Source organism: Zeus faber (assembly GCF_960531495.2).
Source record: "Zeus faber genome assembly, chromosome: 3".
Lineage (NCBI taxonomy): Eukaryota > Metazoa > Chordata > Actinopteri > Zeiformes > Zeidae > Zeus > Zeus faber.
This window is the reverse complement of record NC_137190.1, coordinates 7,661,836-7,673,649: the sequence shown is the minus strand read 5'-3', so window position 1 is coordinate 7,673,649 and position 11,814 is coordinate 7,661,836. Positions and strand designations below refer to the sequence as shown.

At 42.4% G+C, this 11,814-nt stretch overlaps 1 protein-coding gene across 2 annotated transcripts; it reads left to right on the top strand.

Moving 5' to 3' along the window:
• The first annotated feature begins 1,548 nt into the window (after positions 1-1,548).
• gpn1 (GPN-loop GTPase 1) lies at positions 1,549-10,181 on the top strand. Of its 2 annotated transcripts, none has more exons than XM_079997639.1 (13): positions 1,549-1,729; positions 1,849-1,942; positions 2,734-2,840; positions 3,201-3,238; positions 3,518-3,596; positions 3,890-3,984; positions 4,298-4,343; positions 4,876-5,022; positions 5,174-5,256; positions 5,758-5,797; positions 6,036-6,126; positions 7,616-7,717; positions 9,440-10,181. In XM_079997639.1, exons 1-13 carry the CDS (start codon positions 1,550-1,552, stop codon positions 9,544-9,546), a joined length of 1,209 nt encoding a protein of 402 aa, XP_079853765.1. In that variant the 5' UTR covers position 1,549; the 3' UTR covers positions 9,547-10,181. The 2 variants fall into 2 exon arrangements, with proteins under 2 accessions (XP_079853765.1, XP_079853764.1); XM_079997638.1 differs by having other exon boundaries at positions 7,613-7,717.
• Positions 10,182-11,814: the final 1,633 nt, after the last annotated feature.

Genomic DNA, 11,814 nt, shown 5'->3' with positions numbered 1-11,814 from the left:
TTTTCATCGCAATCCAGCCGTCATTTGCCCCCGAAGAGTGTAGTGGTTTGTGGAGTTCATTTCTATCCCTTTCTCACGACATTAACAGTTATTCTTGCTTTATTGGCCTCTTTTAATGTGATGGTCAGACCCAAAATAAACAAGAAAATAATGGAATCGCTGGCTGTCGTTCGCAGAATCCAGCCACTGGAAAACTTCCTTAAAGAATCACACTCCAGATATTTGCTGCGCCCTTGTGTGTGAAAACATGCTGATATCGAGGTAGAAAATGTTCCAATCCAGCCAGCTCAATTATGAACAGTCCTTCTGATTTCAAAATTGAACCAAAACCAGGATTTGTTAAAATATTGAAAAGGCTTACACAAAAAATATCGTGAAGAGCAAAATATGTATAGCACATTGTATTTTCAACCATGGTCACAATTTGAGCTTTTGTTTCGAAAACCATGGACAAATTATATTTGGGGTTAAAAATAATCGAAATTGGCCCTGAAGAACTGTCCATTGGAATTCGCTCGCTTTTTTGAGTAAAAGTGAAGTTGCCGTGGGGTAAATTGCCGGTACTCCGGTGCGGTAGTCAAACGCTTTCCCAATACAGATATTATTGTTTTGGGGGAAAAAATACAAATTGACCTTTCCACAGTCTGCGATCGCGGAGCCATCCCAAATGACAGCAGTCACAAAGCTGAAACACCTTGTCATTAAAAAAGTCGAGTAACGAGGTGGTGTAGCAGCAAAGTGACAAATGTGGTTATGATGATGTATGTATTGGAAAGAATGTTGGACAGACTGTAATGTACATCTCGATCTGACACTGCATAAGTAAACAGTGGTAAATCTGTCAGTATGACCAACCCCGTCCTGTCATTGGGGGCAGCTGCAACCCACACAAGCGTGCGCGCACGCACGCACGCACGCACGCACGCACACACACACACACACACACACACACACACACACACACACACACACACACACACACACACACACACACACACACACACACACACTAACTGACCTGCGACCTGTTCTAGGATCATAGGATCACCTCAGGGGTGCTACTCAGGCCGTCCTGGGGTCATTTCCCGCTACGACAGAAAAGCGAATTGTAATTCAGCTGGCAAATGTGAATAAATACTACCAATCTGCAAATCGGTATTGACATTTTTAAATATCTTAAAAAAAAGAAACAGAAACGCATATCTCCATTAACCATCCATTTTATAGCGGCCTCTGACGGCACGGCACGGTAGAAAACAACACTGACCCCTCATGGCGAATGACGGTACTCACCAAATATACTTAATTTCGATCACAGATGATTTGTTTCCTTGAAAAAAATAAAAGCGAAGACTAATATTCAATCACAAAACAGATGATTTGTCTCCTTGAAAAAAATAAAAGCGAAGACTAATATTCAATCACAAAACAGATGATTTGCTTCCATGTTTGGACGCGCGAAGAGACGCACGAGCCGGATCAATGGACTCAGGCATTTTGCGACAGTCACGATGGCCTTACGGCACTCCTGTTTACGGCGTGGAGCAACATGGCGGCTGCCGGGTCCGGTGCGGGTGCTGACGGCGTTTCTGTGGAAAATGAGGACCGTGGTGATTCAGGGGAGGGTAGTCCCGCTCAGAAGTCATCCTCCGGGGATGCCTCCCCACAGAAGCCCGTGTGTCTCATAGTTCTGGGCATGGCGGGCTCAGGAAAAACTACTTTCGTGCAGGTGACGGGAGGCAGTGCGGCTAACTGCAGTAGTACATTGAGCTAGTTTGATGTTGAGTCTGGAGACTCGAGCTTGCGTCGCACACATCTGATTTAACTTGTCCGAACTGTGTTTTCCAGAGACTCACGGCTCACCTGCACACCAAGAAGTCCCCTCCTTATGTCATTAACTTAGATCCTGCTGTCCATGAAGTCCCTTTCCCTGCCAACATCGGTAAGACCGCTTTTGGGCGGAATTATTTGGTTCATTGGGTTGTGTACGCTGTGTATCCCTATGTGTGGTTGAGATAAGCCGCATTAGGTTTACAACTCAGAAGGGAAACATTATTTTCCTTTGCAGTTTATTGCTCTGATTGTTGTTATTTTTCTCCTTGGCGTTTTTGGGGCTAAAAGGCTATGGAACACAACAAACGCTGAACCCACGGACATGGTTGGGGTCTCGTTAGAACCGGGATGTCTCAAATATCTTGCGGTTCAAGTTAGTTCCGTATCAATCTACATTTGGAGCAGGAATTAGTCAAAAAACGTCGACAATTAACCGGAAGTTGAAAAATGTTGGCGTCCCTTGATTAGTTTGTGAAGCGAGGCACTTTGTGACATCATTAACTGATGTTATTCAAGTCCGGTTTTCCGTCTCTGGCTGCTCGTGCACGTTCAGAGGGTTGCGCTGTGTAGACCGCATAGTGGTTGGTCCACGAGACGAGCAACCAGGAGGCGACAGACCGGGGGAGCCCATGCAGTGTTCATTGTAAACTCAGAAAATGTGCTGTGCTGCATTTCAGAGAACCCGGAAAACGAATAAGTACCAAACCCAACTAAACTGGAACCCATGTATTGCTGCCTGCATTTATATTTATATATTATTATTATTATTATTATTATAGGCGCAACCCTTAGTACTACTGCTATTACTATTATTACCATTAGAGAGAGAGGTTCAGGCCTACATTCAGTTGACTGAGTAATATATTGGTTGTTTCCCTGTCCCATTCACACCCGGTGCAGATATCCGTGACACTGTCAACTATAAGGAAGTTATGAAGCAGTATGGCCTTGGACCCAATGGAGGCATTGTGACGTCTCTCAACCTGTTTGCAACACGTTTCGATCAGGTGACATCATCTATGTCTTGTGTTACGCAAACACATTTTAGTGAAGTGGCTGTATATGGCATCCCAGTTCAACATTATCGCTGTAGAAGGGCATCTGTAGAATTCTTCAGCATTTGGGGTTCAACCCAGACCTCTGTAGGGGGGGTCTCAATAAGTCAAAAACCACTGATTCATTTTTTGCATGGACAATTGTTTGTTCAAAGTTTAATTTTGTAACTGCCAATACTAAAAGAGGCGTATATGATTCTATGCAATTGAACCTGCACCCTTAAAAAATGCAGTGCAAAGTAAGTTGTTCCAGCATAAAAAGGATCATTATGCATGTGAGTTACTCTGACTTTTGTTGGCTAACATTCTCAGGTTATGAAGTTCATTGAGAAGAAACAGCATAATCACCAGTAAGTGTAGTCTCACAGGTTTAATATCATTCTGTTGTAATTCCCTATGCTTATTTTTTATTACTTTTTGTTATTATTGCTGTTTGTACTGATTTTCTTATTGGTGAATATTTTCATAAATACTGTACTCTCTTTTAAGTAATTACATTGAGATATGGCAGTCCTGATTATTTCCACATTAACATTAACTTTGGTAGAAATCAATGTTTTTGTGTTACATTTGGAAAAATATCTGGAAACTGTTCTCCTACATTGTGTACCTGCTGATCTTGTTTTCAGATATGTGCTGATTGACACCCCAGGTCAGATTGAAGTGTTTACCTGGTCTGCGTCAGGGACCATCATCACAGAGAGCTTGGTGGGTCTTTAAGACTTTATTGGAAACCCAAAGCGAACACCTGTTTCATATTGTTACGAGAGACTATAAGCCCTTTTATTCCAAGGCTGACTCCCATTGTCCTTATATAAATATTTTAGTTTTATGTTATACAAATTCAAATGTATTTGTTCATATTTCATCCACGGTTCTATACAGTTTTACCCCAGTTTTCCTATACAGTGTCTTGATACCAAATCCTAGCTATGATACATTATACACAGTTTAATTTTAGTTTTTAAAGTGCAGTAAAACTTCCCTGTGTTTGTGTGCAGGCCTCCTCGTTCCCCTGTGTGGTGGTGTATGTGATGGACACGTCTCGCAGTGTCAACCCCATAACTTTTATGTCCAACATGCTGTACGCCTGCAGGTGAGCGCATCACATTGGACTCAATCCAAGGTCATGTTCTTGTCGGATAAGTGGAAGTGAGTGTATTGGTGGAAGAAGGTGAAATGCATTGCAAAAGCAGGTTGCTAAGTAGTCTTGTTTATATCAGTATCACTGGCAATACTATACCATTATGTTGATTTTATATTTTAAACTTAAATATATAACAATAAAACAATTGTTACATGGTGTCCATTGGTCATTAAAGGGTATTAAAAGCATTACATTTAATTAGGAAAAATAATGCCGGAGAGTGAGCATCGTCACTCATGAGTCTTTATTTGTGTTTCTTCAGCATTCTGTACAAGACAAAGCTTCCTTTCATTGTTGCCATGAACAAGGTAAGCTAATTTCCTTCATGCGGTTTTAAAATGGCTCTCATGAGAAGATGTTTCAAACCACTGACTTAAATAGAACAACTTTCACACCAACTTTTATTCTTAGCCCTTTCTTTTAATTTCAGTGATTAACCTACTATTGCTCTCGCGATTAATATACCCCCTGCAGTCCCAGCACTGCAGGGGCTGAGTAAAGTGGAGTATTAAACCAAAGCTTCTGTCAACATGAAGAACTCAGAGTATAAGCATCTCTTCCCTGGGACCAATTATTGAGCTTAACTTGAACACAGTGCATACAATACATGTATAATCTGCTAAATTAAATCTCAAGTCTACCGTCCATGCTTCGTATTTTACCCTCTCTTTTCCTGAGCTCTGTTTGTTACAAAAGGTATTGTGAAACATATTAATATGCCAATATGTTAGTGCAGCAGTGTCACCAAGCTTGTTTCCATTTATAGTAGTTGCCAAATTAAATGATTGATATACATTGAATGGAGCCTTTGGTTTACTTGTTTCCTTGCGTGCTCTGTAGACGGACATCATCGATCACAGTTTTGCCGTGGAATGGATGCAAGACTTTGAGGTGTTCCAGGATGCTCTGAACCAGGAGACCTCGTATGCTAGCAACCTGACCCGCTCCATGAGCCTGGTCCTGGATGAGTTCTACACCAACCTGAGGGTAAGACACTGGGAAAAAGGATAAGGGGGGTTTACGCCTGGGAGAATAATTTAATATTATAACCTTCATTCAGTTGTGTAGTCTGGTGAGTGTGCATGAACCTTGGTGGGCCCCCCAATAGCCAGTTCTGATCAGTGAAAGTTGTCTGCAGGTGGTGGGTGTGTCTGCAGTGACGGGCAGCGGACTGGATGAGCTGTTTGTCCAGGTGGGAGAGGCTGCCAAGGAGTATGAGACGTGAGTGGAGCAGCAATACCATGTCAAAATATAACACAGAAGTTCACATTGGCCTGAAGAAATCTTGACTAGAAACTTCTCAGAGCAAGCCAAACTGTGTTCAATTAGTATTTTCAGATAGTGTAGTAAAGGGATTCCCTATTTATTTATGGCAAACCCCTGCCCCAAAAAGAAGAGCTGTACACACTTTAACTGCCTATGATAACAAATACAATTGTTACTTAAACCTCACTGACAAAAAGTCCAAATCACACAATAAAAAAACTCCCCCCACATTAAAATTTAGTGAGTCAAATAATAAATAAATGTAAAAGAAAACGACCATGCGGATCACCTGCACTTCCTTCACAGACCACTAGAGGACTGTCATTTCCAGTTTGGGGACCCTTGGTGTAGTACACTGGTATATCAACTTGCCTGCTGTCTTTGAAATTATTATTGGATATGAAATGCATGATATCAAGTAACTCAAACTTGTCCGTTCCATTCTGTCGTCTGTAGGGAATATCGTCCAGAGTATGAAAGACTGCACAAAGAGCTGGTGAGTACTTTGTAGCTGTGTTTACATTGTACTTGAGTATATGCTTGAACTTGAGTGTGTTTGAGTTCACTCATAATTGGCCCGATATATGCATGTCTTTGTTTGCTTCATAATCTGCTTTTTCTTTAGAATTCTCTACAAGCTTGTCGGCATCTTTTACCGTCTTAATTCTAATCTTGCGTTTTAATCTTGAATCCTCCCGCTGCAATCTGCTCCCACGCGGCTGATGTATTTTTAGGCTGAAGCTCAAAGCAAGAAGCAGCAGGAACAGCTTGACCACCTGAGGAAGGACATGGGGGAGGTCAGCATACAGACAGCGCCACGTACAGGTAAGAAGTCTCAGAGCATCACATGTACTAGAATGTCATGATGTAGAATAATTAATATCAGTATCATCTATTACCAGTATTTTAACAATATTTATCTAAGAAGTGTATAGTGTTTAAGATAACACGGATGCAAAATAAAAGGTATGAATTACTGCAATGGCTAGAATAGCTTTTTTCACTATTGCAGACACACACTCCATTGGGTGTGAGGTTCAACAACAAGAGGAAAACAAAAGATTATGTGTGAAGTGGATCTTTGTTGTAATCTCTCTGTGGTTGTCTGATGAGTGAACATTAGGAGTGTCACGATTCTCAAAAACCGCCATTAGGTTTGACTTTCGATTTCAAAGTCAGGACTTGATTAGATTTTCGATTCAAACATATACTTTTTTCCAGCACTGACGGCTATGCCATTGTCAGACTACCGAGTCTTGATTTGTAAAGAAAAACACTTTGTTTCTCAAGAACTTACTTTGATTTTAAAATCAAAAATAATAAATAATAAAAATATTTAAACAACGCACCTAAACAGTTAAGCGCTTTAGTAAAATTAGACTCTAGAATAATAAACATAAGTTACTTATTACACTACTTTCAAGTTACTCACTAATAAAAGCGCTGAAAAATGGATGCAATTTTTGCCAGAGGGGAACGCTGGTAGTAAAAGGCAAATGACTACCTGCAGCTCCACAGCTTCCATCAGAGCGATCTGTTCTCCATACAAAGCAAATAAAAACTATAGATGATTTTCATTTACTCAGCTTCCTGCTGCTGCTCCTCTGTGGATCAGATCGCTCCTGGAAAAATCCCACCCGTGTTCTCTCCATCCGGGTAAACGCCCCCCTGCCCGGCACGGTCCGTGTGCCGATGGTTGGGAACCTCTGCACTAGAGGACATTCCATCGGTGATGATGGTGTTTATTTCCCACTTTCATCGCCGCATCTGTGGAATTAATGGACATGCTGGTCAAAGCAGCACTCTCCCTTGTACACACAATGAAACGCCGGAGGAGAGGGAGACGCGCCGGTGCTCTAATGCATCTCCATCTCTCCGCAGACTTCACACATCGTTACCGGGAACATTTCTCTCTAATGTGCCTTGACTATGCAACAAACTGGATGAACTTTTATTGAAAGTTATTGGAATCTTTTTTGTAATATTCAACTTTAGTTCCTGTAGCCCTATTGCCAGGTGGGCAGGTACAGAGGGCATTGAGGGATGTGGCACAGCAGACCCCTCCGCGGAGCTAACCGCAGCTCTCCCATCAGCACTGCCCGCACTGCATTTGTTCACTGGCGGATCCTGAGTGCCCCAATATGGCGAACAATGTTTGACAATATCACCCACAAAAATACAGGCAGAATCGCGAACCTGATTTGTGCTTTCGGAGTTCGAAATCCAACGCTCATTTTGATCGATTTTCAATTTCGAATCGGAGTCGTGACACCCCTACTAAACAGGTCATAACTTGACTTCCTGGTTACAGAAGAAGCCGCCATAGCAGGCCCCAGTGACCTCATCTTCACACGCGGTAACCCCGACGACAAGGAAGAGGAAGAGGACAGCGACACAGACGACATCGACCACAGTGGTGAGTGAGATCGGTTTGTTTTTTCATCTTGAGAAATAGGCGGTACATCAGGACACTAAAGGATACCAACCAGGGCAACCAATAAACACACACCCTGATAAAATAAGACTTTATTGATCCCGGGGGTTAATTAAGATTATTTATAGAATCTCAATACATATGTTAATATAGATATATACACCGATCAGCCACAACCTTAAAACCACTACTTATAACCAATAATAATGTGTAGCTCCCCCTCGTGTCGTCAAAACAGCTGTGACCCATGGAGGCATTGACTCCACAAGACCTCTGAAGGTGTCCTGTGGTATCTGGCACCAAGATGTTAGCAGCAGATCCTTTAAGTCCTGGAAGTTGTGAGGTGGGGCCCTCATGGATCGGGCTTGTTGTTCCAGCACGTCCCACGGATGCTCGATGGGATCGGACTCTAACCCCGGCCATCCACATGATGTAGAATAAAACGTGATTCATCAGACCAGGCCACCTTCTTCCATTGCTCCATAGTCCAGTTCTGACGCTCACGTGCCCGTTGTACACGCTTTCGGCAGTGGACAGGAGTCAGCCTGGGCACTTTGACGCAGCAAGCTGTGATGAACTGTGTGTTCTGACACCTTTCTATCTTAGCAGCATTCACTTTTAAACCAGTTTGTGGTGCAGTAGTTCTTCTGTGGGATCGAACCAGACGAGCTAGACTTCACTCCCCACGTGCATCAATGAGCCTTGGGCGCCCATGACCCCGTCACCAGTTCACCTGTTGTCCTTCCTTGGACCACTTTTGGTTGGTACTAACCGCTGCATACCAGGAACACCCCACAAGACCTGTCGTCTTGGAGATGCTCTGACCCAGTCGTCTCGCATCACAATGTGGTTCTTGTCAAAGTGGCTCAGATCCTTACGCTTGACCATTTTTCCTGCTTCCAACACATCAACTTCAACAACTGACTGTTCACTTGCTGCCTAATATATCCCACCCCTTGACAGGTGCCACTGGAACCAGATGATCAATGTTATTCACTATGTCTGTCACTGGTTTTAATTTTGTGGCTGATCGGTCTATAAAGTCCTCAGGTTTCATGAATACTTGTGTGTAATGGCTTTAAAAACTGGCTGAATTATTCCATTGTGATTTTTGATTGCTCTTATCCAGATTTATTGATTCCAGTCTTCAGGGATAATAAGACTAATTCCAAAGTTTTTAACAGGTTCATAGCTGTGCCACTATCACTTGTTTTTTTTTTTTTTTTTTAGCCTGCACAGGGAAGGGACTAAAAAGTGTTGCATAGCTAATCGAGAACTATCGAGCTAGTCATTCATTAAAGGAGTTGGTTTAATGACCTGCAGACAACTTTCACTGATCAGAACTGGCTATTGGGGGCCTACTAATGGCTTATAGATTGTAATGTGTTTGGCGATTTGTAAATATACTTGACAGCTCTGCTTCCTGGGCTTCAGATGATCTACAATCTGAAGAAACTCACCCTAACCCTAACCCTAACCACTTTCATCATAAATTCACTGTTGTCATTTTCTTTTGCATGTAAAAATTATTGGATCATTTTAGACAATTAATTTTTTATGAATATTAATTCATTATAAGGGAGCAAATCATTTTTTTATGATTTGTATCAAAAAAAAAACTGTAAAGAAAAATCCTCCTACTCTTTTTACGATTTTTTTTTTTTTTAATGAGTTTTATTTTTTATTTTTATTTTTTTCTTGTAGTGACTGAGGAGAGCAAAGAATGTGCCTCATTTGGTAACTTTCTGAAAGAGAGGAAGGAGGTGGTTCAGGTTCGAAACAGGAAGTCAGCGTTGCCCGATGCCCCCTGACCTTCGTCTCCACCCCGACCCTCACGAGGAGAAGGGACACTGAATGCACCAACACCCTGGAGAACGGAGGACAGGAAGGTGGCGGAACTCTTTGCCTGATAGTTATCTTTCCGTATTCCGGCTCCAAATGAACTTGGGTGACATGGATGGTGCTCTGATTTAAAGTCAAGGAAACCCTCTACCCCCCGACACGACCCTCTTATTAACCAGATCCAGGAACAAATGCACGAGGTGTACCGGGGACCCTTCAGGGTGACTCTCGCTTCATCTGCGTTCAGGCAGGGCTGCGATGCGTTTCTCCTGCATGGATTTTGCAACGCACGATAACTAACATTTTCTCCCCAAAGATGAGGAACGGCATCCACTCGAGATTTGCGGAGCACAGCTTTTGCTTTGCTCCTGTTGCATGGCATTCTCTAAAGCAGCACTGTTGCTGTCATAAATGTAATGGTAAATATATGGTTGCGTGAAAGGCTCTTTTCCATTTATGATGTTTAGTTTCTGTGACTATAGCTTCTATTTTTATATAGCGTGAAAGAAAATTGTTATTTTACATTTCCATGCCATTTATTTTTTTGCGATAGCATTGGAAGTTTGCCTTTTGTCATCCATAAAAATAAATCTTAATACGTTGATTTGTTCCTCATTCATTTGTTTCTCTCGTGTATTTGCCTTCATGTCCGGTTTGTAGAATGACTTCATAGCGCTCTTGGCGAGCTGTTGCTGTGGGGGAGGCAGCGTTGCACACAGCGTGCCTACGAACAGTTCATCCGTAGGAGATCCCGTGGCTCCTGCACATTTCTCAATGGCACTTCATCATTTAGTTGTTAAAGGAAGAGGAAGATTTTACACTCACTCCATCTCATGTTTTATCCGTTTGTCCGTATTCCTAAAAACTCCACAGTTTCCCTGTTTCTAAGAAAATACTAAATGGAAAAAAAAAGTGTACATCAAACCAGAGACCGTGGTGCAAGGAATATTACTACTACGATACAACATAAGTCCAGTATTCTGCTTTTTGAATGTAAGCTGCACAAACCTGTGAATGGAGCCAGAAGTGAAATTAATGTGAATTGGATGAAGTGGAACAAAGGCAGACGGGAATCTGAAGACTCCAAACGCCCCCGACCATCTGGAAGGAGACTCAAGCTGCCTCGCCCACAATCACGCTTCTTTGCTTCGCTCTCTCATACGCTGTAAGGCAATGCTTCTCAAACCCACCTCCGTGGACCCCCCCCCCCCCCCCCCCCAGGAGTCCGTTGTATCAGAGGTTCTTAAGAAATTACAGAAATGTTATTTTTAAGAGTTAAATATAAATAAATAATAAATTTTACATAGTGGTTCAATTAAGGCCTTACTATTCAAAGTGATGCATAAAAAAGTGTACCTCATCAACTCATGCTCAATCACGAACACCAGCAATTTGTATTGTGATTTTTTTGTCATCTAACCAAAAAAGTCAAATTTAAAATAATAGTAGGTTCCTGAGTCTACTTTATGTTTATTTTATTGCATTGTAGCATGGACAGGTCAACGTGCTGATCTTGCACATATTTAGTGTTTTCATGCATAAGAGAACCTGGGGAAAAATATGCTCTTAAAAAATTGGGCTGCTCCTCTTAAAAAGTTGGAATAGCATTGCCGAAAATTATAGTAATATTACATAACATTGTCATTTATGAGATGCTTTTGTCCAAAGAGATTTACAATAAGTACATTTGTCACAGTATCAAACCAACTGTACGTCACAATTATAGTCAGCCTAACGTTCTTTACAAATCTGCAGTATTAGGAGAGTTGAAGGTTTTTTTTGTACTGAAAGGTTGTCAGACAGTAAAGGGCAAAAATATGCTTATGGGGTAGACAGGTCCAGTGCAAGTAGGGTCCAGGTGTAGGGTCAAAATGGGGAGCGATTCAGCCATTCTGACACACGGGGGGAACTCCTTCCATCATCGGGGCGACAGGGATGAGAGGAGTCGCGACTGGGACCAACAACCCTTGAGACCCCGTAGCAGGGGAGGAGCGAGGAGACCTGCAAGGGTGGAGGAGCGGAGAGAACAAGTCGGAGTCTGGACCCCGACCGGTGATCGGAGATATGGAGGAGCAGTTCGATGGGAGGCCTCGTAGGAGAGCACCAGGGTCCTAAACTTGGCCTGAGCGGAGAGGGGAAGCCAGTGAAGTGGTTGAAGGAAAGCAAATCTTTTGTTGGTTGAACACTAGACGGGCTGCTGCATTCTGGATGCGCTGTAGAGGTTCGGATGGAACGGG